At 38.0% G+C, this 23,336-nt stretch overlaps 1 protein-coding gene across 3 annotated transcripts in view; it reads left to right on the top strand.

Annotated features, from left to right (window-relative positions):
• LOC127972426 (roundabout homolog 2) overlaps positions 1–16,581 on the top strand; it is a 369,417-nt gene extending 352,836 nt beyond the window's left edge. For all 3 annotated transcript variants that reach the window (XM_052575901.1, XM_052575902.1, XM_052575903.1), the window contains 8 exons: positions 4,482–4,641; positions 5,615–5,878; positions 6,965–7,173; positions 11,111–11,296; positions 11,856–12,014; positions 12,396–12,650; positions 13,889–14,083; positions 14,235–16,581. In XM_052575901.1, coding sequence (XP_052431861.1) covers positions 4,482–4,641; positions 5,615–5,878; positions 6,965–7,173; positions 11,111–11,296; positions 11,856–12,014; positions 12,396–12,650; positions 13,889–14,083; positions 14,235–14,236 — 1,430 coding nt within the window. In that variant the 3' untranslated portion in view covers positions 14,237–16,581. The remainder of the gene's footprint in view (positions 1–4,481; positions 4,642–5,614; positions 5,879–6,964; positions 7,174–11,110; positions 11,297–11,855; positions 12,015–12,395; positions 12,651–13,888; positions 14,084–14,234) is intronic.
• The last annotated feature ends 6,755 nt before the right edge of the window (positions 16,582–23,336 follow it).

Here is a 23,336-nt window from a genome sequence, read left to right as displayed (position 1 = left end):
TGGTTACAAGCTGCAATAAAATTCATGTACTGAAAATTACAATGTCATTTATAGGACATGGAGACGGCCCCCATCCTCTTGTCTCGCTGTCCATGTGCCTCTCTTTCTCCTCTCTAATCAAGTTTCATGCCAGTACTTTAACTGTGCAGTAATCCAACGCAGCCTCAGACATTAGATGGGAAGCTCTCCAAGCATCTGGCTCAAGTGTTTCATGGGCTGCAATTAGGACTCCAAGGGTAGATTTAGGTCAAACATCTCAACCTCTTCAGGCGAGGATTGTTTAGAAGATAGAGATCAGTTGAACAAATTGAAACATTCGGATCTTGTTTAACTTTTGTACAGCGGACTGTAATGATATAATGTGATATCACATGTGTACTTTAAACTGTATGTAACACTGCCATTCAAATGTCAAAATACAGCAAAAAGAGTAATATTGTGAAATATTATTTTGATTTACTCTGGACCACATAAATTTTTTTAAATTGAGATCTATACATCAAGGTTTACATACATATAGACTTAACTTACTACTGTTAACTACTAAGGAAGATGTGTTAACTAATCCGTATCTAATATAATTTTATAATTGTGTTAAATAACTGTTAGCTAATTATTAACTAATATATTCTGCCATACCTTCTGAAGAACTACTATTAATTTCGTACTAGTTAAGGTTCAAGAAAAATAACTATGAAATAACTACTACTGAACAGTTATACGCAAATAGTCACTGTAATAATCCGGCTGTGGCCCACATATCAAGTACTTGAGTAAAAGTACTGATGCCCCAGTAAAATATTACTCCAGTAAAATAAGTAGGCCTATTCATTTTCAAAATTACTTGAGTAAAAGACAAGTACAAAGTACTACTACAGTAACAAGTTTGTTACAGACCACTTATTAGCCTATAATGGAAAATATGCATTTTGTTTGCTTCCACAGTAAATGTTTACCTTTTGATTATAAAATAAGGATCGGTAACAAGTTGTGCCGTGTATTTTACAAAGTTTATGATAACTTTTATAGTTTCTATTAGTACATTTGATTTTAGATTATTGTTTACTAATAGGTTCACTTTAGAGTACTGTTTTAGGTTTTAAGTCTTTATGAATTACTAAAAGCTTTACTATAATTTCACTTTAGAATAGGCGAGCCTGTCCTCCAACAAAAAACGTCCATATATGTCGTTTGTGCAAGCACCTTATTACGAGGTATATTTACATTTTAAAGTTAAGCGCCCTCTAGTGGGCGTAAAAATAATGACAGTATCGCGTTGCATCTGTCGTCATGAAATGACGTACAGTATAACGTCATTACCAATCAAAACGCACGTTTATTTAAATACAATGTGTGGGTTTTTTACACCGATCTCACAGTAATTCATACATATTTTACTAGGTGGCTTATTCGTTCGAATGACCACACCTAACCCCACCCCTAAACCTAACCCTCACAGAAATCATGTTAAATTATGATTTATTTAGCATATACATTTTACGTGCACGTCCGTTCTCTGGGATCGAACCCATCATAGCATGATTGTATATCAAGGTATAACGCAATAATCTACCAACTGAGCTGCACGAAACGCAAATCACAGTGCAAATAAAAGAGTACAAAACATTCATATGAAAACAACCTATTGCTGATAGGGGTGCAATTTTTAGTATACTCTTTGATGGGTCATATTTCAGGGATTTGGACAAACGACCTATATGAGCGTATTGGTTGGAGTACAGGTTGGTTTGGAGCCAAAATTCTCTGCTTTTCTTAAAAAAAAAACTGAAAAACTCTCTTTTACTAATCAAATACATGCATTTTCACATGCATCAAGTATTTGAACTGCCCCATTAAAAGCAAATTATTTTCAAATAATGTTATTACTTCTTTTTCCTACCATAACATAGAATTAGCTCATAATTAATTGTACAAGATAGAACAGGTCCGAGTTGAGCAAGCTCTCATTGATGTGTTAAAGGTGTGAAACTTTATAAGTTATGAAACATTCCTTTGCCTCTTCGCTAGCCTAGTTCGGCCTCATTCAGAAAGCGACCTCATGTTTGTCAGTCGAGTCACTTCTGTCCCACTGCACCCTTCCTGTCTGTTTTCCTCACATTTCTTACATTGGTAATTTCAGGAGCTCCCCTGACTCCTCAGCAGAGACTCGTTTACATTATTGATGCCCTCTACTCGACAAACAGAGGGAGAAAGAAAGGAGAAAAGAGAAAGGGAGTGATTGAATGATCACGCCATCTCTTCATTTATTGGCTGACGCCGCGCGTCACCCAGAGGAACGATTAGGAAACCCAATTACTTCCCCCCCACTCCAGCCACTTCTGCCTCTAGCCTGTTGTTATTTTTTTATTACTAGCATGCTTTATTCATCTTCGTTTGACACTTCCATCCCTCCGCAAGACTCCTAATGTCTCACGCTCTCCCTCGGCCGTCGGAACAATAGCGCACCGTCAGCGAGAAGTTCCGGCGATGAGAAAGCTCTGTAATAGGCTGACTGCTGAGAATATCATAAACGTCAGCCACCACATGACAAATATGCCTTAAACTGTGCATAGCTACAGAACTCATCCTCTTGCGCTTGCTCTTTCACACTTGTTTTTGTTTTTCTTAAAGGAACAGTGCACCCAAAAAAGGATATTTTGAAAACACTCACTTTCATGTTGTTCCAAACCTGTGTGGATTCTTAATTTTGACACACAATTATTATTTTTTAATTATTATACTGGTTTTCCCTTTCTGGTTGCGTTCTATGTACAGTACTGTACAATGAATTTAAATTGAAATCAATCTTAATCCCAAGCCAAGGACAAAAAAGCATAATAAAAGTGTTCAATATAACTATATTTTCTGAAGCTATATGATATAAGACAATCTTTTGTTTTCATATTACTTATATAATATTAGTTTTAGTGTTTTTTTTATATTTATTTTTTCTATTCACATTTTCTCAAATTAATAAAAACAATTATAATGTTTTTTTTTTTTTTTTTACAGTAACAACACTGACTGAACTTAAGCCATATCAGTCCATTTTGTGAGCAATTTATTTTGGTTTTATGAGGGTTCTGTGATCTTAAAACGGTAGTTTGAAACTTTCTAAATGAACAAAGAAGAACTAGTTATATATGATCATTATTAAATCATAAAGTACTAATCATTTGGACCACTTTTATGTTGCAATTGCATCTTTTTTAAAGCGTGACAGCCTCAGTCTTTAATTCAGCTCATTGAACAGCACAATTCTTCAAATTTCTTTATTTGGTTTTCACTGAAAAAAGAAAGTCATATGGTTTTGGAACAACATCATCATTTTCATTTTTGGGTGGAATATTCCTTGAAGATCCAGGGAAGATAGTCTATTCATAGCCTTGAATTTGATTCAACATGGCTTTTATAAAGAGTTTTTTGGACTTAATGTATAGCCCTGTCAAAGTCCTGGCATCATATTAAATAACATGATGTTTGAAACCGCAGGGCTGCCTGAATCGGAACATTTTGAGGCGGCAGGGACGATTAGAGGCCATTGGCAGACAGAGGCAGATGATGACAGATAGGATCCCATACAGCACAAGTGCTGCCAATGAAGGTTTTCCCTCCCATTTGCATTTGGCCGTTTGTCTGACTCCATCAGCCTCAGCTATTTTATGCCTGGCTTGAAATGCGGGAGGACCTGGCAACATGCAGCAATGCACTGGTCATGTCGAGTTTGCCAGCGGCGGCATTAATAATTTACAGTAATGAATCCTGCCGCCTCTGCATGAAGTCTGTGGAGGACACGCATATACATCACTTCCTCGTCCCAAATGTCTTCATCTGACATGGCCGTTACATTTAGATGGTTTTGTTAATTAGATTGTGACAGAAGGGTGATTAATTACTATCCTTCGTACTAGTTCTTGGGCAAGTGTGTGATTTACCAAATCTTTTGTCCAGGGAAATTGAGGATGCAACATAGTCAAGTTCAACAGCCTTTTTTCTTTCCACCTTTGACACGTTCGGTTTCTTTCCCAGTACTTTTTCTAAGAGTAAAGAAAAGTGCACATTTGTAGAGTAGAACCAGAGTTGTAAGCAAAGTTATTCAAGCAAGCTGCATGAATAGCAGTTAAAAGGAGATCAAAGTTTTTTTTCAGTATTTTTATTTATTTATTTTTTAGATTTCAGTCTTTGAGCCATTGACATGCTGCAAATTGTTTCTTTCACCGTGAAGCCTTGAGATTGCTTTTATGGCCGTGTTGGCTTGGGAACATTTTGAAAGCAGTTGCAGTTGTACATTCTAACATACAAGTAATTGCGTATGACAGTGGCATTGCAAGAGCCTTCACTAGAATAGAGAATTGCAAGCACATGTCATGTGGGGAATAAATTGATTTACTTTTTAAGGTGAAAACATGGAAATTGGCTAATCACATGGCATCATTCTACATTCAGGCTTTAACAGATATCCCCAACTTTTACTATTTTAGGTGGGAAAGGCGGAAGGAAGAAGAAGACCAAAGCAAACTCCAAGCCCACCAAGATGAATGGCTCTAACTGGGCTAATGTTCCACTCCCTCCCCCTCCTGTCCACCCTCTTCCAGGCACAGAGATGGACCACTATGCCTCAGAGCACCATGACGGAGGAGGGTAGGGTTCAGAGTTACTCATTCAGCTTTACTTTGTACAAGTAATAGAGGCCAATTCAATGATCACATCTATAATATATATAAAGAGATTATGATCCATGTAATCAAGCATTGGATTTTTCCCATCAAGTAAAAATGGTGGTTTAACATAAAATCAGCCATGATGTTTGTAAGAATTAGTTCAAATTCTTGTTCTTGCTAGCTAAGATATTATTTAAAAATCTGCGTATGGGATTGATTTATTCCTTAGAAAGTTAATCAAGCCACTAGCACTAAATGATTGATTTTTTTGTCTATTATAAATAGACAAGATGTAATATTAAAACCCTGTTTGACAAAATGTTCACACTCAGAAAACTTTTAATATGTTTTCACCTACGTCAGCACTCCACTCTTGTCTGACTAGAGCATTGCCCCATCTGTACAGTTAGAAGAAAACATGAAGGTGGTGATACAAATTAAAAACCCTGCTGGAGAGGTGTGCTTGCCTTTCAACCCTGTTAATTTCCATCTCAGAGAGTCATCGGGCTTAATAGGCTCTCTGGCAAATGAGTAGTCTTCTATGCAGTAAATCTCGCCACTGTCTTTAATGGCTTCAGATTAAAACTGTTATGTCCTACGGGATGTGCACTGACAAATTCCTCTAATGAACGTTGGCTTTATGACATGTATTATTTCAGCATGTATAAGCACAGTTCTGGGAAATAAGAAAACACAGCCAGTCTGCCAGATCAGCCTGCATTAAAGAAAAAGGAAAGCTGAGAAAATCCCTTTAGGTTTAACCCAAGATTTACATCATTACCACTATGTTGCTAGACCTGAGTCTCACTATATCCATAACTGTTGGCTAGACTAACATTTTAAAAGAAAACAAAATTCCTTTCTCTCTTTCCTAACATACAGCTGATTGTGGGGTGCCACAGGGACCTGTCTGTGGTCTGTTTTCATTTTGTTTCTATGCTCATTTGTTTCAGATATGATAGTGATGGTTGGGGCCCACCCTTGCCTGTGCAGACATACCTCCATCAGGGTTTAGAGGATGAGCTGGAGGAAGAGGAAGAACGGGTGCCCACTCCTCCAATAAGGGGTGTGGCCTCCTCCCCAGCAGCAGTTTCCTTTGGCAAGCAGTCAACAGCCACACTGAGCCCATCCCCACGGGAAGAAATACAGCCCATGCTCCAATCCCACCTAGATGAGCTAACCCGTGCTTACCAGTTGGACATGGCTAAACAGACTTGGTAAGATCTCAATGCACTGGATAATATAAGTGAATTTGATTTTAAAATATTACAGTTTAATATACTTTGGTATAATGCAACACTTACATTCCAAAACTTACAAAAGTTTGAACACCTCTTCACTAGAGGCACTAAATGCAATTATAAAATATAAAAATGACTAATTAACTTCAAAGATTCAAAGAGTTTTGTTTTTTTTACACTTAACTGGCTTCCTTTTTACCCACAACTGAATTAAACCAAAAAAAAAAAGTTTTTATTGCACCACATGTGTTAGTAATTTTCAATAGGAGCATGATTTAAATGAAAAAAAGTGAATTTAGCTAAATTAAATATGAAAACAACTGATAGTCGTTCCTCCCATACTGCGTAATGCATTTTAATAAAGCCCCAATGCTAAAGCCATGCTTCAACCTTTCTTTCCAAGAGAAACCAACTTCTGCTTATTACAGTCAGCACTGCGAGGAAACGGACTCTACTTGTCAGGAGGAACATGTCATGTTACCACCATAATGAGTATGTTGCTCATAGAACATTTGTGACGACTGGGAAGAGCCCATAATTATATCCAAATCCTGGCACAGACCGCATCAACGCAGCAGCAGCACTGCACAAATACACACCGAGACACACACACACACACACACACATATATATATATATATATATATATATATATATATATATATATATATATATATATATATATATATATATATATATAGACACACAGTAGGTCTGTCATCGAACCTAGCTGTCTAATGGGTAACAGCCACAGCAAAGACATGCCTGTGGTGTTTGCCATTGTATCCTCTTCAAGCTGCAATTAGTAGGTCATTGTGTTAGCATGCAAACCGTGGCACTGCTGAATTAGCTGAATTGTCCCAATTCATCGGAGAGATGACAAGGAATGTTCTAGGAATACCAAATTTCACCTGACAGACAGCACACCCCACGCGTATCTCTTTTGTTTAGGCTTGTCGCTCATTGACACCCTTTGTCTCCTTCTGACAACCCTCGAAGCTCTTGCTTGGTTATGCAAAAAAGCGTGGTATGTTCATGTTTGACTTCTTGAATTGTCTTTAGGCACATGCAGGTTGGGCCTTACCCACCCCAGGCCCCTGCACCGCCCGTGGGTTACATCTCCAGCACCCTAGTGTCTGATATTGACACAGACCTTCCTGACGAAGATGACGATGAGGAGGAGGATGAAGGATATGAGATGTCGCCACCAATTAGGGGCATCGAACACACGCCAGGCTCCAGCATGGACAACTTGGACAGCTCTGTTACGGGTAAGCATACATTTTTGTGATTACTTTTCCATTTATATGAATTTCTACTTTGAAGAAACATTCTAAAGTTCTTCATAAAGCCCTTTAGGTTTATCTAAACCTTTGAACTATTGAGTTGGGTGCATAGTTAAATGTCCTGTGCAGACTGGATTCTTTCAGTGCAGGGGTGGTCATTTCATTTGTTCATTATCTCATCCAACGTCTTCGTAATCTGGGATTTCTTTCTCTGTTAAATCATTTCAGGACTCAGTTTGAACCTGCTCATGGATGGTAGAGACAAAAATCAACTACAAAAATCTTTTTAATTATTTTTATTTAAAAGGTTAATTTAAAATGCAGTCCATTTGGTCAGCGACGCCAAAAGATATGATCTACCCAGATATCAAATTACCATTCAACAGCATGTGTGGCATAAAGATAAGAACGTAAAACAGAGGTACTGATCTCTAATCTAAAAGCAGCATATTTCAGTCCAGCGGGCACTTTAAGATTGTACTGCTGATGTTTATATGGGAACCGGTCATGGTTTATTCACAAGTGTACCGCATGTGGTGGCTCTGTTTGCCCTAGCATGGTAAAATACTGTTTTGCTCAGCTTGTCTGACAATAGCTGGATTGTTTGTCATTATGCTCTCACGTGTGTGGCGGGTGCTTGTGCTTACTCCCACCTCACCAGAAAATGGCTCACAGTTAAGTGAGGATTTTCAGATAAACTGGACTAAACCTCAAAATTTTAAATAAAAGTTCACAATATTACTGACTTTACTGTATTATACTGATCAAATGAATTAAAGCCTTGGTGAGCATAAGAGACTACTTCTAAAACATTAACAAATCTTACCAAACAAAACGGTTTGTTATATATTTATGTTAATGCTTATGTGTAGTAGGCTATTATTATTAGAACGAAATACTCAAGCACACTGCTTCCATTTTCCCATTAAGGTTTTGAAAAAAATCTCACGTTCATGACTCCATTTCGCCATTGAAGATAGGATGCACCATTTCCATTTTACAACTTACTGAAAGGATTTTATGGGCCGTCTGCCATAGGGGACACGTGAAGGGTATGAAATTGTGGGGTTAGAATCTAAAAGTCCTCTGTTCTCCAATTTACCACGGGACTGAGGCAAAATGGGCCAGTGTTGTTCCTCTAATCGGGCAGAGATGTATTCATTATCATTGCACTTGTATGCATCGTCTTGGGTGCATAGATAGATAGATAGATTTTGAGTCTCTTTCACTGGACTGGACCTCTGAGGTGCATTTTCCCCTGAACGCTGTAGTATAGGGTCGTCTCTGACACCTCTCTGGACTGAGATATCTGGAGAAACACAAAGCAAGTGCTGTTCAGTGGTGGCTGTGTCCTCCTGTAAGACTCGACAGCTTCCTTTCACTGCTTTCTTCCACCAGTGTCCTTTGTTTTTGCCCACAGTAGCAGCACCAAACTGACACTACACTAGTGCTGGGTCACTGCCAGACCCAGAGGCGGAGATTTGTCCTTTCTGAAGGGAATAAAACCTTTTTAACAACCGTTTGTTTTGGGCAGCTTAGTTAAGATGAAATAAAGATCAATGGAACATTTTTTTTTTTATTGTGTCTCATTATTTATTGCATACACAATCCATGAGTTTGTGAAATATTGAGGGTGTTTTATGGGAGTTGTAATGTTGAGCAGTGAGCTAACTGTCCTGGTCCACTTTGCTCCCATAAACCCTTGCACCGACTAAGGTCACATGTCCTGAGGCGGCCGTCTCCGCCTACTCGTCAAGGGGAAAGATTACGATGCTTAACGATATGCAGATGAGGGCTCAGGGCCGTGTAAATCAGCTTTAGAAGCAGCAGTGTGTTGGATGAGTTTTACAGTCTTGCGTAACTTTATTTAGTCGAGCCGTGAATATTAACAGTGGATTATAGGAATGGAAAGATGCTTCAGCAGTGTCAAAAATACCCGAAAATGTTCCGATTTTTGTATCAGCCTTATATTTATAGCAGCTACAGTATTCTAGCTTCAAACATTGCCTTTCATGACTGCCAACTCCAAATTAGCAACAATTTGTGGGGAGTTCAGTTCATGGTAAGCCCCGCTGTATAAAAACATTTGGGTTTGCGAACATGATCCAAAATTGATGTTGGCCAGAGAATTGTTATTGTTCTGCAGCTGCCAGCAGTATTATACGGTGAAGAGTGCAAGCGTGGTATTTTCAGGGATCTGTTTAAGGTGGCTGGTTGTTAGAGAGGATGTCGTCTCTGGAGGAGGCAGGAGGCGCTGAGGCGTAGTGCAGGTATTCTGCAGGAGCTGTCCTCTATGATGTGGAGCTCTGTACCCGCCTCTGTCTCTGCCAGCACATCCAATTCATTATATGCAGTCTTGGTTTGCTGAGAGAGAGTCTCGAGGGACTCAACTTTTTTTTGCGAAAAAAAAGCCATATGCAGTTTCTCAGGAAATTAAAAGGAAGAGACTGCAAGGAAAGTGTTGTTTGTTTTTGTTTTTGTTTTTGTCTGCATCCTCTTCTCCTTTCTCTTTTAGACAAGAGAAAAAAAAACTAAATTTATGCTGGTGCTTTGAAATTCTTTGTTATATTTGCAGGTACTGTAATATAATAGGACACCTTAAAATAAAATGTTACCATTCAAGATATTCATTAAATAGCTATATATTATAAGTAGTAATGCATAATTTTTAAAGCAGCATCTTTAATGCAGTGCTTATTCTTTTGGGTGGTTTAACTTTTTTCTGCATCTTAAGCTGGGATAGAAACTATTTTATCATCTACAAACTATAACAATACATGTAATAAATCTGTCACCAAAACCTTATTAGCTCAATGCTAGATCTTGAAACCAGATATATTACCCAGGCTACAGTAACCACTGTAACCTTCTTAACTTTCCTCTCGGATCATTAAACAATAGTCATGCCATCTCACATCGGCTTCCCTTAGGATGTTTCTACCGGGTTGCCATCAATCAAAACAATACATGCCATAAATCTGACAAGTGCCAAAGAATAAGAACAGCACGTAGCCGTGTGGTTGCTTTGATCATGCTGCGTGTTTCCGTGTGTGATATCAGCTGCTTCACCTCGGGCCACGAGCAGGTGCGTGCGTTCCTTCCTATCAGAGCAATCAAAAGGAAGTGAGGTTGTGATATGTAGTTGTGTAGTCAGGTGTCGGGTGAAAGATTATATGGAGGATGGAAATAGGATGCATTACTGAAGGGAAAAAAAACTAACAGCGTGTATTAGTGAAGCAAAAATTATTAAATTACATTAATGTTTTAGTTAATAAATAATGCATGTATTGTCACAGCTATTCATTGACTCATACCTTCATTGTGTATTTTTGTGGTTGTTGTTTGCTTTTTGTATTTTTTTTTTTTTCCTTTTTTCACTTTGTCTCATGTTTATGTTGTTTTTGTTGTCTTTGATTTAAATTTGTAGTCTTTATTTTCTGTACTTTTGTGGGCCTTGGAATTATTATTATTATTATTATTATTATTATTTTTACTATTGTATGTTTTACATAGTCTACCCTCCTCAGTCATTTTGTTTTGTTAAGAATTTTTTGTTTTATGTGATTTTGTTGTTTTTTTGCTTTCTTTCTTTTTTGCCTTTGGTTGTGTGCATCTTTATATTTTTTAGTTTCATTACATAACCTAATAATATAATGTATAATGTATATTATAATTAACAAATATAGCTCACTTGTGCTTTATAACACATCTTTTTTCACATAATAGAATTATCATTTCCAGCATACCAAAGACCAATAATATTATTCTGGTAAATGTTAGTTTTTTTGTGCATTTATAAAGGCATTAATAATTGATTAGCATTTAAATATTAATAGAATAAGATTTCAGAGTACATCCTGTTCTGGACTATAAAACTAGCAAACCTGGTCAATCTAACATCCATGCGGCCGCTCCCCTCCAGGCTCCATGGTGAATGGTTGGGGCTCGGCTTCAGAAGATGATGACAGAAACTTCTCCAGCAGAAGGTCTAGTGCCGCCAGCTCCTCTGACGGCTCACTCTTCACCCATTGCAGTTTTGCACGGGCCCTGGTGGCGGCCGCAGACAAGGCTGGTTACCGTCTGGACGGCACCAGCCTGAGCAAGAGAGGTCGGTTTAGCAGAAACAGGAATTTGAGTCTGGAATCTGGTGTTTGCTGACTGCAATTAACAGAATGTTGCTTCTTTTCTGTTTTCCAATTTTAAGCTGGTAAACTCCTGGTGAAGCAGCATGGTGCAAATACTAACATCTTTATGAATTTTGCTTGGTGGGTTTTGGTGATGACTGTTTTCACTTAGCAGGGTTCTGGTCTTGCACTTTCAGTGAAGTGATTCAGTTTGCACTATAGACGAATGAATTAACTGGAAACAGATGTCTAAAGATTTTTTTATTATGCAGGTTTGACTTCATGCCTCTTTCTGACTCTATGATGATCTTAAGGTTCTCCATAAAACCATTTCCACATTCTTAAACCTCTTCTCCAACAGGCTTTGCAATAGAAATGCAATGTATTGATTGATTCTGCTGCTTCTGAATTAAACTAACAAGCTATCTGCCCTCCACCTGAGAATCCTTACATACTTCCCTTTTGAGATTCCTTTATCACCTCTGCGAGTAGTGTTTTGGTAGCATTACGGGCTAAACAAGATTCTTTCTTTTATTCCTGCAGATAAAGGTCTACCTCATAGACCTCGTCCTGCCAGCCCGTTCTCCACAGATGGAAGCACGGTAGGCACACACAGCCTGGGTCACCAGCGGGCAGCAAGGCCCACCCGCAAACACAAAGGCCCTGGCACTGCCCCACACCGCCGCGATGCCAGCGCTGATGGTAAGGTTTAGTCCAACCAAAAGAACTAAATATTTCAGTCGATTAATTATGTATGCTATGGTTTAGACCACATTTGAAAGCCAAAAACCAGTTTACTGTAGATGACAGATCTCTCTTGTATGTTTTATTGAATTAATGTGGAAGTCCGCATTGGTTCAAGGAGACAGATGGGGTCATAAGCAAATGCATGTAGCAATAGCTAATATCCAAGCCATTATAATCATTTATCAAACAGAATGAAATCAATATTACCCTTTTGAAGGCATTTATTTAGATACAAAAGACACCTGCTGTCAAATGATGATAAATACTCAATGTACATAAATGTAAATGCTGTTCCTATTGTTTGAATTCAAATGGCCCATCCTGCTTCTTTCCCAGATCTGCCTCCACCACCAGAGCCTCCACCCTGCCAGACAGCTCGTGTCCAGGGGGCGAGGAACATGCCCAACCCCTCGGACCGCAAGGCTTCCTCCTTGGAGAGGCAACCCATGATGGGCCTGGAGGAGATGAAGAGTTCCTTGGACCGACAGGCCCGAACCTCACTGGAGCGCCACCAACAAGCCCAGGACAGACTGGGATCCACAGAAAGAGGAGAGGAGAGCAGAAGAGGACAGAAAAACGGTCCTGTTTCAGGTAGGATGATTGATGGCTCACCTTGAGTTCTGTTGACATATTGAAATCTTAAATTGACTCATAAAGGAGAAACCACATTAGAATTAGTGTTTTGAATACTGGTACCAAGCAAGGGAAATGCAAGTTAGTTAGCAACTTGTCCAACGAGGATTTCTTGGTTAGCCAGTCTCCAAGAATCCAAACCAGCATATCCATGCTGTCCAGTCCTGCTCTTGGAAGGCCAAGGTCCTGTATTCAGCTCCAACTCTGACTAAAACATCTAAAACCAATCAAGGTCTTTAAGATTGCCAGAAACTTCTAGCTAGGTTGACGCTAAACTTTTTAATGTGGCCGTCACATAATATGAATGGACACTCCTGAACTCTGTGGTCATCCAGCTTGTCCATAAAGACATTTTGGTCAACCAAAATGAAAATTTGAATGGTTCACCAACTAGTCCAGCTCTTACCAGCCTGGCCTTTAGCAGGTTAATGGACATCTGAAATGCATTTTGGGTTTTACCTTGGTGAAATATGTGTTCATGGAAGAACTGAACCTGATCGTATATGTCCACATGAGTTAATCAGCCTGGCACAGTAAACATGCTCTTAATTCAGCAGATCAGGTCTGTAAAATATTATCTCGCCATCGTGGTCATTAGAGGCAGATGTTTGACAGCACCAGCTGTGGACCCTTGGCATTCATTTACGGTCCCTGTTGTAAAGGAGGCCAAGCTGGAGCAAACAGATTGCCTTGTCTCCCCTTCTTAGTGAGCTCTTCCATGGCCAACACAGGCCTTCTCCAGGAACCAGCAGACAGGAGGCACACTTACTTGCACAGATGTACCCTAATCGTTCCAGCCCTCATTTTTCACTGCATACACACACAAGCTGCAATGAAGCCGAGCTCCATCTGTGCCTGTCTGATCATTAGGATCCACCATTCTGGGTTTCCAGCCCAAACGAAGCATAAAGAACCAGGCCTGGATCTGGCGCGACACAGAGGGGGCTGTGGGTTGGGCAAGCCTTATGGTTTGGTCTCATATGTCTTCATTTTCATCTTAAACTTCGGTGTGGAGATTCGTTTAGCCATCGGAGCAAATTGCTAATGAGTAGGGTTTGGTCAAAGCTGGCAAGAGTTGGTCACCTCAGTATTAGTCAGAAAGAAACCAATCATGGACATGTTCCGAACTGGAAAAGATTAAAAAAAATATTTATTTACCACTAAATGTGTGGGCTTGGATATTTGTATGTTTTCAGAAGAGGCCATATTGCCATACAACAAACCATCATTCCCATCTCCCGGGGGCCACAGCTCTTCTGGGACGGCCTCCTCTAAAGGGTCAACAGGTTCTCGTAAAGGTGAAGGGACAAGGGGACAGCACCAGCGCTCCACCATGGAGCAGGGCGAAAGCAGCTACATGGGGCCCAACGCGCAGTACTCTGGAGAGTTATGTGAGTCTGAACAGGTTATTCTGGTTCTGCTTTACTAAGTTTGGAACCTTTTTGGTTTAAAAGTTTGCCCAGTCAAGTGATGATGGTTTACATTTACTAAAACTGTATAAAGAACTAACTGACTGGCATGTTCTCTTTGTATTGTTTTCAGAGTGAGCCTTTTTGATGGAAACCTTTATCTGTTCTGGAAACGTCTCACCTGCTTGGTGCAATGGACTCGTGAAGCGTCAGAAGGAAGAAGAAAAAAAAAATATATGAAAAGGACAAACTGTAAATGTGATGTAAAGATGGACATGCAACCCACAAGATCCGCAACATCCCCCCCCCCCCACCTTCCTCCTTAAACGATTCATTCACAGAAAAAAGAAAAATGTTGAGGACAAAAAAAAAAAAAAAAATGATGGAAGGCCTACGATCTGAGTCGCCCCGCTTTGGTGAACTTGCGAAAAGGAAATCGAGTTTCCTGTAAATATATTCTTGAGATCGGAGATTGAAAATGACATTATTGTTATTGCATTGCTATGCAAGCCGAGTTCTGGTTCTGCGCTCTCCTCCCTCTTACGCTGTTGGTCGTTTGTACAATATGTGAATTGATGGGCTGTGGTGCCATAGAAATTATGTTGTCATCCATCATTTGTTAATACTTCTCATGAATTAATTGTTGTCATTATAATAATTATTATAATTAATTATTTTCTTTTGCACTGCAATTTTGGTGATAAGCACAAAACCATAGCTCCTGCTGACATGAAGAATTGGAGGAAAGGAAATGTGAAGGGGAGTTTCTGTACTGTAACTAGAGAGAAGAAAATATATAACCATGTACAGAGATATATTAAGATATGCCTGCATCTATGCTGGCAGAAAGACTTACAGTTCTGACAAAATGAGTTACAAACTTTCGGCAGTGGGGTTCCTGAGAGAGGAACCGGACTCTCTCTGTGCTGGAAATAGTCACAGTTGGGTTGGGAAACTGTTTGCAGGGAAATATATCCTAGGTGGTTCTATTTTCAACACGTCCAGATGCCCCTACTAGTAAATCTAGTCCACTTGGTCCAATTGGAACATATTTAGGCCAGATCTTTGAACTACACTGGACTACAGGTACCAACTTTGCCTCTTTCCCTGCTCACGTTGCAGCTTGCTTTTTTTTTCCATTTAGTCTTTAATTTGGTCCATCTAAGCATAGCAAAATTAATTGACACCAACTTGGCTAACGTTTGGAGGTGATTTGGGCTTCGAGTTAAATTGGGCTTTTTTAATTTTTGGATCTCCACTTAAAATTTGACGACAAGCACTTGGAAAGTGAGTAATTTAAAAGCCATATGAATAAGCCTACAATACCCCTGCCTTCCCGTAAGGTCTCTGCCTTACTCTAGAGGTCTTGTAGATGTCAATTCCCATGCTTGTCTAGAGATTCTGTGTACGTCTCAAATCACGAGTGGAGAAACAATTCAGGTAACTTAATTTAACATTTTTGTTGAGCACTTAATGTATCTTGTTTTTTATATATATTTCCGACAATGTCCCAAAGCCTTGTTTTCGAGTTCTACTTTACCTTTGCAGGGCACTGAATCACTAAGATCCATAAGTAAATCCACGTTCATTGGTATCTTGATTCAGATAGTCGTCCTGTCATCACATGTGGAAGTCTCAAAACGACTATCGAGCTAAAGCCAATAACATTCTGAATTTGGTTTTCAAAAATACGGCAATATCTCTCACACGATTTTTTCACGTCCTTGGTGTGTGCTGTACGACGTCAGTCAAACCTCCAGAAAACGTTTCCACTGTCTTTGGCCAATGCATCCAGTACAGTCCAGTTGGTTCATTTTGCTTGATGAAATTTTACATATATAAATATATTATAAAAACATAATGTACAAAAGGCTGCTCAAAAGGATATTTTTTACTGTGGAATCTTCAGGAGTAACTGGTGAAATGACTGTTTTCTTTCGTTATTTCCGTCTTCGTTTTTGTATAATGTTACTGAGGAGAGCTCTCCCAAACCGGGCTGACGTGCCGTCCCATGTTTTTCTCTCAAAATCCACATCATTTCAACGCTAGTGTTCAGCTGTTTGGAATAATGAGGTGCGAACGAGTATCTCAGGTGATTTTACATCTATATCGGTGGTGTTGATGTGGGTGTATATAAATGTATATATTCATATGCATCCTCACGTAAGAGAGTTCATTCCATGGTCGCTATTGAAACGTTTCTCCACCCCTTGTACCTGATGGATTGCTATGCTCTCTCTTCCTTTTTGGCCCTGTCGACAGTGGATTTCCATTCCTTTCTCTTCCATCTGAAAACGTGCCGGTACACTAAATGTCCATAAGACAAAGATGTCACTTACAGAACATACCAAAATTAATATTGATATTTCTAATGTCTAATGCATTTTAGTGTCTTTTTTAATACTTGTTTCTTTAAACATCACAGTGTTGTTGTTTTTTTGTATTTATTAAGATAATAAAGGTATATTGTGAAAAATGCATCAAGGTCTGTGGCGTGTTTCTCCTCGATTTCCTTCACACTTACTGCGTTTCACACCGAGGATTTGCTTTCATGGGCTGAATCGGCTGAATTTGAGATGCCCAGATCATTTTTTATCATTTGTATGCACAACCTCCTGCTGCCTTCTCAACAGAAAGGCTACAAAAGGATGATAAATACAAAAACGGCGACAAAAGTCATCAATCTTTTGCAGAGATGGGACACATACTGTTTTTTAATGGCATATGCTCTTATTGTGCCTCCCTTTCCATCTGTACTATACATGCGCTTTTACAGAAATGTAGATTATGTACTATGAAAACTGTGAGCTTTAGAACGAAATCCCTAGAATCTTCTTCTATATGAGTATGTGGAAAAAAGCTTTAAGGATTTCATAATTATTCATAATTATTCTCCTTTTGGCACATTTAGAGAGTCATTCAGACAGATAAATGCATCTTTGAGCAATTAGATCAGAGGTCTGATGAATGAGATTACAAACGACCCATCCATCCTGCCAAATCCACTAAATTCTCAGTGTAGCTCATCCAAACCTGACATTTAGCTGACTAGACTTCATTTTTTGGGGTACAAGAACATGCTGTTTCATGTATTATATAGATGTAATACAGATCTCAAATGTCACATAAGTACAGGAAGTTGGTAAAAACAGATTACTTTTATTGTTAATATTAAAGTAAATCTAAAAGTACCTAATCAAAGATCTAAAACCGAGTCATCATTATTCACCTTCATGTAATTCCAAACTCATATTACAATCTGTAGAACATCAATATACAATGAAGGAGATGTTTTGCATTTATATAATACATATCAAAGTGATTTTATTGAAAGATTTTATTGAACACTAAAGGTTCCAAAATGTTTTTTTTTTTTTTTTCAGCAATGTCATAGAGGAACCATTTTTGGTTTCCCAAAAAAACATTTTAGAGAAGCTCATAAAAGAACTGTTTTTTTTTTTTCTTAGTCTGAAGAAGAATTTAATAATCTAAAGAACATTTTGTGCAAAGGAAAGTTTCCATTCATGATAAAAGTTGTTCATGAAACTGTCAATGCCAGTAAATATCCTTTATTTTTTAAGAGTGGCGTTTATATTCTTTCTTGGCTACTGCTTGGATTCAGACCATGAATGAAAAAGGAACCAAACTGAGAGAAAAAGAGACAGACTTGCACTGTAAAAAAAAATAAAATGAGTGCAATTTTAACTGTAAAATATGGTAAAAATGCTATGGGGAAAGAAACTGTTAATAGGTTAACAGTAAGTTCCAATACTATATACATGGAAAAACTGTAAAAGATCTAACCAGATATTTCATATAATTTTACAGTAAAATGCTGTTAATTGTAAAATTTTTAGAAGTAAAAAAAGAACAAATCAACCTATAATTTAGATCAGTGCTTGCTTGAATGACTCTGTGCACCTTCCATATATTACCATCTACTTCAGCTTGTGGAAATGCTACTTGTGATGGACTAATTCTACATCTCTTGTTGAATTTACTAGTTTACAGTCAAAGTTTGTAAAATACAGTTTTATACTGTAAATCTTTTGACACTTTTTTTGTATTTTTTTTAACAAAATTATTCAGGCAACCACAGCTGCCATAATTATTGTTTTTTTTAAATGAAAGATTTTATTTTATTCATACTGTATATAGTGTGTGTAGTACACACAGAGCTGTTGTGTTCACTGAAAAATGATTGTGTTTGTGTTTATCCCATAACCCGGCTTGTGTTTTCATTTCATCTGACCCTTTGAGTAAACTACACACAGAGAGAGACTGCTGCGTCCTGTAAGCTTGCGAGGCTGAAAAATAATGACTAGCTCTTTTATTTCGCCAGCAAAGCAACTTTTCCTCTTTCTCCCAATTTCATGGCTTTTTCCTTCTCATTTTTCACCTGCTCCGCCTAAATGCATTTTCCCTTTTTCCCCACTTATTTGTGGAAATGATTGCATTCTATAGTTGCAATTTTAACACCCGTCTGCACCGATTTATCGCTGGTCCTCATAGCGATAAGATATGAGCTCACGCTTGACTATTGACTTTTAATTGTGTGTATGGAGCATGCAACATTTAGTGTTTGATTTCATTGTGCCGGTGCTGCATTTGAACCCACGACTGCAGCAGATAAATACACAAGTGTGTTGCCATTTGTGGTTGTTGGAGATGTGCTGGTATGTGGGTTAATTAAAGGAAACATCCCCGGCTGCTGTTGCTGTTTTTCCCCCCTCTCTTTGTATTCTCTCTCACACACACAGTAATGAGGAATGGAAGCAGAGAGGCTGGTGGTACCAGCACAGCACAATTCATCATTCATGTCATCCATACCAAAGCCAGCTGCTTGGAACAGACACCAAAAATTAGCATTTCACCCCCATCCCTTCTCTCTCTCTCTCTCTCTCTCTCTCTCACGCACGCTTTGAGTCGCTCTTCCTCATCAACCTCATTTTGTCACTTCCTCACTGTTAATGGCCCTCTCTTCTTATCATTTAACTGGGAAACTAATTCCTGTCTTTGATTACTGTCAACCGCAGCACAATGACCCGTATCCGTCTCCTCTGGTTCTGCTGAAACTGCTGTTTCACTGGATTGGATGTCAAGACAAATAATTACGCTCTTTTGAAACTTCTGGTTTGAGTTTCTGTCTTGCAATATGTTTATATTCATGGTTTTATAAAGTGTAAAGTACTCAAAATACACAGCGTTTAGGCCTGTTTCTCCTGTATAACTGCAACTGGCATTGTTGATTTCACACAAAACTTTGTACTGCATTCATTTCAGTTCATTTCTGGTCATTATTGGAACGTGCATCAAGCCTAGCAGACGTCTTATTTCAACCCCTATTATAGGTGAGTAGAGTTCATTCAATATATTATTTTGTTTAATAAATGCCTTTTAGTACTACACTGCTTACGCATACAGCACGTTTCAATGCACCACGTCATCTGTATTGCAGTAAGATCCAATCTGTGTAAATTAATTAAAAACACATTTCTGCTTCCCACGTTGGTCAGTTCTTCCTTTTGTAGAAAAGCAGATAAATTCAAATGAGGTCTTCTTTCATTTCACTTCTGACTTCAAGGTCTTGTTTTTCCTCTTATCTTGCAGCTTTACCATCTTTTCATAGAGTCAGCGGCACTAAACTCTCATTCCCATCTTTAGAAGCTATCCTTTCTACGGTTAGCTGATGGAGTGCTGTAATTACACATGAACCTCGCTGCAGTTTTTCCTTTGTCAGCCTAAAAGAACCAGAAGGCCAATCTCAGGGTGGCTGTGACATTATCTTCAGATGGAAAGTTGAAGAAACTCTTTGAAAGAGAGCATCTATTCAACCAAGTCTCAAAAAGAGAATCATTTCTGCAAACCTCACACTCTGAATCCACCAGCACATACACCTGTTGGAGGTTTGGGAGACCGGTTTGGTCCGAGCTGTGGCTTGTCTTCAGGTGGGTTTTGCTGATGAAAATCTCTTAATCAAGCTTTAATTGTTTGAGCATGACCCTGCTTGACCCGGTTAATGGGAATGGCCCTGATTAATGATGTGTGCTCAGTCACACAGTAGGAGGCACCGCCCACACCCACGAGTCATTGGTTCATTCATTAATTTATTAATTAAAGGGTAACAATGAAGCAGAAACAAAGAAGCAGTGCTTTCTGCATTATGCTGTTAAAAATGATTTATGTGCATTCTCATAGTGATTGATAATTATTAAACATGAGATATTTAATGGCCAGTGTTATAGTTGCAGTGAGTTTAAAACAAAAACTGACCTCTATCTAATCACTGAAAAACATTATTCTATTAACTATTCCTATTTCTTGTAAGCATTTCTTATTGTTTGCTAAGTATTCCTGTTTCTGATGGTCCTAGAACAAACCAAGATTTATAGTTCTTGGAATAAACCATTTGTTCAATTAATCTCAGTTAATGTTCAAATAATCTTAATTTTAAACTATTTTAAATATTTGATTGCTTGGAATTTCGTGCACAAATTATAACTTTATTGCTTTTTAATGGTGCTTTTTGTTAATATTTTTGCAGCTTTTATAAAAAGAAACATTTTGTTTAATAGAAAAAAATCTAAGTCAAGCATTGGAATGAAATGAGGGTGAGTAGCCTAAATGATTAGAGATTATTTCTTTAAATAATCTTTAATTAAACATATTGGTATTTTAAAATTAAAATTTAATTTAAATTTAAATATTAACCTATTAACCTGCAGTACATAGATCATTAGAGTTTCCAGCCAAATACTCAATGTTCATACATGTTGATGCACACAATATAACACACAAACATACACATATATTAGCTGCGACTGTTTGCTAAGCTTTAATGACATGCACATTTGCAAACAAACATGTTTGGTGAAGCTAATGTCATACTGAGTCACCCCTGTGTTCCAAATACCTTCTGTATTTGTTCACAATAATATCTGACAGATGTTTATTGACACTAAAATGTCATCCTTGAATGACTTCTATGGTGAAGTGCTGATGAAAGAGTAGAAGATCCATTTCACAAACTTTGGTGATATGACATCACGCTCATTTCACCTTCAGCAATCTGCGTATGTGAGGAAAATCTCTCTTTTTTTATTTCAGCATTTAACTTTACTCTTTTTATCTGAGCATGTACCTCAGAACAGGAGTCAAAACAAAAACTCATATTTGCGGGATATAAACTCAATTACAAGGAAAAAAGGTCAGAATTGCCAGATATAAACTCACAATAGTAAGGAAAAATGTTTGAATTTTGAGAAAAAAAAAAAGAAAAAAAGTGAGAATTGCAGGATATGAACACAATTGCGAGGAAAAATTCGCAATTGTGATGAAAAGCATTAGAATTATGAGAAACTTGCAAATGTGAGAATAAAAAGGCAGACTTGTGGGATATAAACTCGGAATTGTGAGAAAAAAACATTAGAATTCTGAGAAACTTGTAATTGTCAGGAAAAAGAAAGAATTATGAGATATAAACTCGCCATTGTGAGAAACAAGTCGGAACTGTGAGAAAAACACGCAATTTTAAGACAAAAGTCAGAATTGCAAGTTTATGTTTCTCGAATCTGATGTTATTTCTCCCACCTGAGAGTTTATTTCCCACAATTCTCAATTGCAAGTTTGTCTCGCAATTATGAGGTTAAGTCAGAATTGTGAGATTTAAAGTCCCAATTTTTTTTTTTATAAACAAGCTGCCATTCTAGCTTGATAGCAAGTTCACATAAAAAACATATGTGATGTTAGAAGAAAAGCCGTTTAGTTTAAGAAACAGCAGAACTGCATGTCAGCAAAACAATACAATGTTTATCATTATTAAAATGTTCATGATAATTATAGATTTACACTGTATTTACACTGTATTTATGAAGGTTACTGATTCATTTCTCACCTTACTTTAATTCTGAAGAACTTCAGCTAAAAATGAGACATTGAAGAGTTTACCGTATCTAAAGTCACCCTTTCAGTCGTGTCATGAAGACAGGGAAATGTCAACGTGAGCAAAACAACCTGGAAGTTGATCTCTCTCATCAATTTTATCCACAAGACAGGCAGCGAAATCTTCTCAACCCTGTCTTGCGTGTCTGGTAAATTCTCTGATTTAGGGACGCATGGTAGTGGAGGTTATTTTTAATAATTTGAGTGGCACCTGAGCATGAGACTCTGATGTGTTTTTTTGCGTGAAGGCGGCTGAAGTTATTAGACATGGCGCTTTCGATGTAGCGTCTCACTGAAGCAGCAAATTAACACAAAGACACGGCAACACATTAAGAAAATAGGGAAAGGGGGATAGAGAAAAGAAGAAATATGTTTCATGCTGTATCCTTCCACTCTCACCTCTCAATTTCCTTCCCCATTTGATCTCACAATCTGTTCAAGTGTCGACACATCCACGTGTGTAATGTGGAACCCATCAGATGTTGATCAGGTAACTGAGAACATCGTTCCTCAGGGGCACAGCGCGTCTGTATACAAAACACTCTTCTGAGAGGGTTAAACGAGGATGAAATGTAATCAGCTTGAAATTGTGTTCATAAATCCATAACAGCGCAATATTTTGTTGATGCACTTCTAGTCTCAACGCGACTATTCTGTCTGCAGTTGTGCAGTATTTTAAACAATGAGTCATAACTCTGATGGCAACACTTTTCATTTAGTATTTGAGATGCATGTCTTCCTGAGGGCCAAAAAGTGATAGGTCAGTTGAATCAAAAGGTTGATTGTCATCCTTTACTAATCCTGTTGTTCCAAATCTTCTGTTGTTTTTGTGCAACAAGATAGGCTACAATACTTCTACCTTTTTTTTTTTTTTTTTTTTTAAAGAAATGTATGAAACTAACATGGTCACTTTACATTCTATATAGCACTTGCATTTTGATCTACTGCATTAATTTCATCAGCAGCATTTATTTGACTTTATTAGTTTGCATTTTTCCCAAACATATTACAATCCCATTTTGGTGTCGCTCATAATGCGCTTTGAAAAAGCAAGTAAATAAAAGCAACATATTTTACATTTCAGATTTGATCAGTATTTCTCAACACACAAGAAGCTTTTTAATGCCCTGAAGCCACTTAATCTTTATTTAATTCGGACTGGTGACACAACATACATTTGTCATACTGCATTGTAAAACAATCATAAGTACCTCCCCTTACACAAAGCCATTGTGTTTAATATTATCATGGGTTTATAACCCCTTCATGTGGGATTTTATCAATAAGCCTGCTA

The sequence above is a fragment of the Carassius gibelio genome, chromosome B15 (genome assembly GCF_023724105.1).
Source record: "Carassius gibelio isolate Cgi1373 ecotype wild population from Czech Republic chromosome B15, carGib1.2-hapl.c, whole genome shotgun sequence".
NCBI lineage: Eukaryota > Metazoa > Chordata > Actinopteri > Cypriniformes > Cyprinidae > Carassius > Carassius gibelio.
This window is presented reverse-complemented; position numbering and strand designations above follow the sequence as displayed.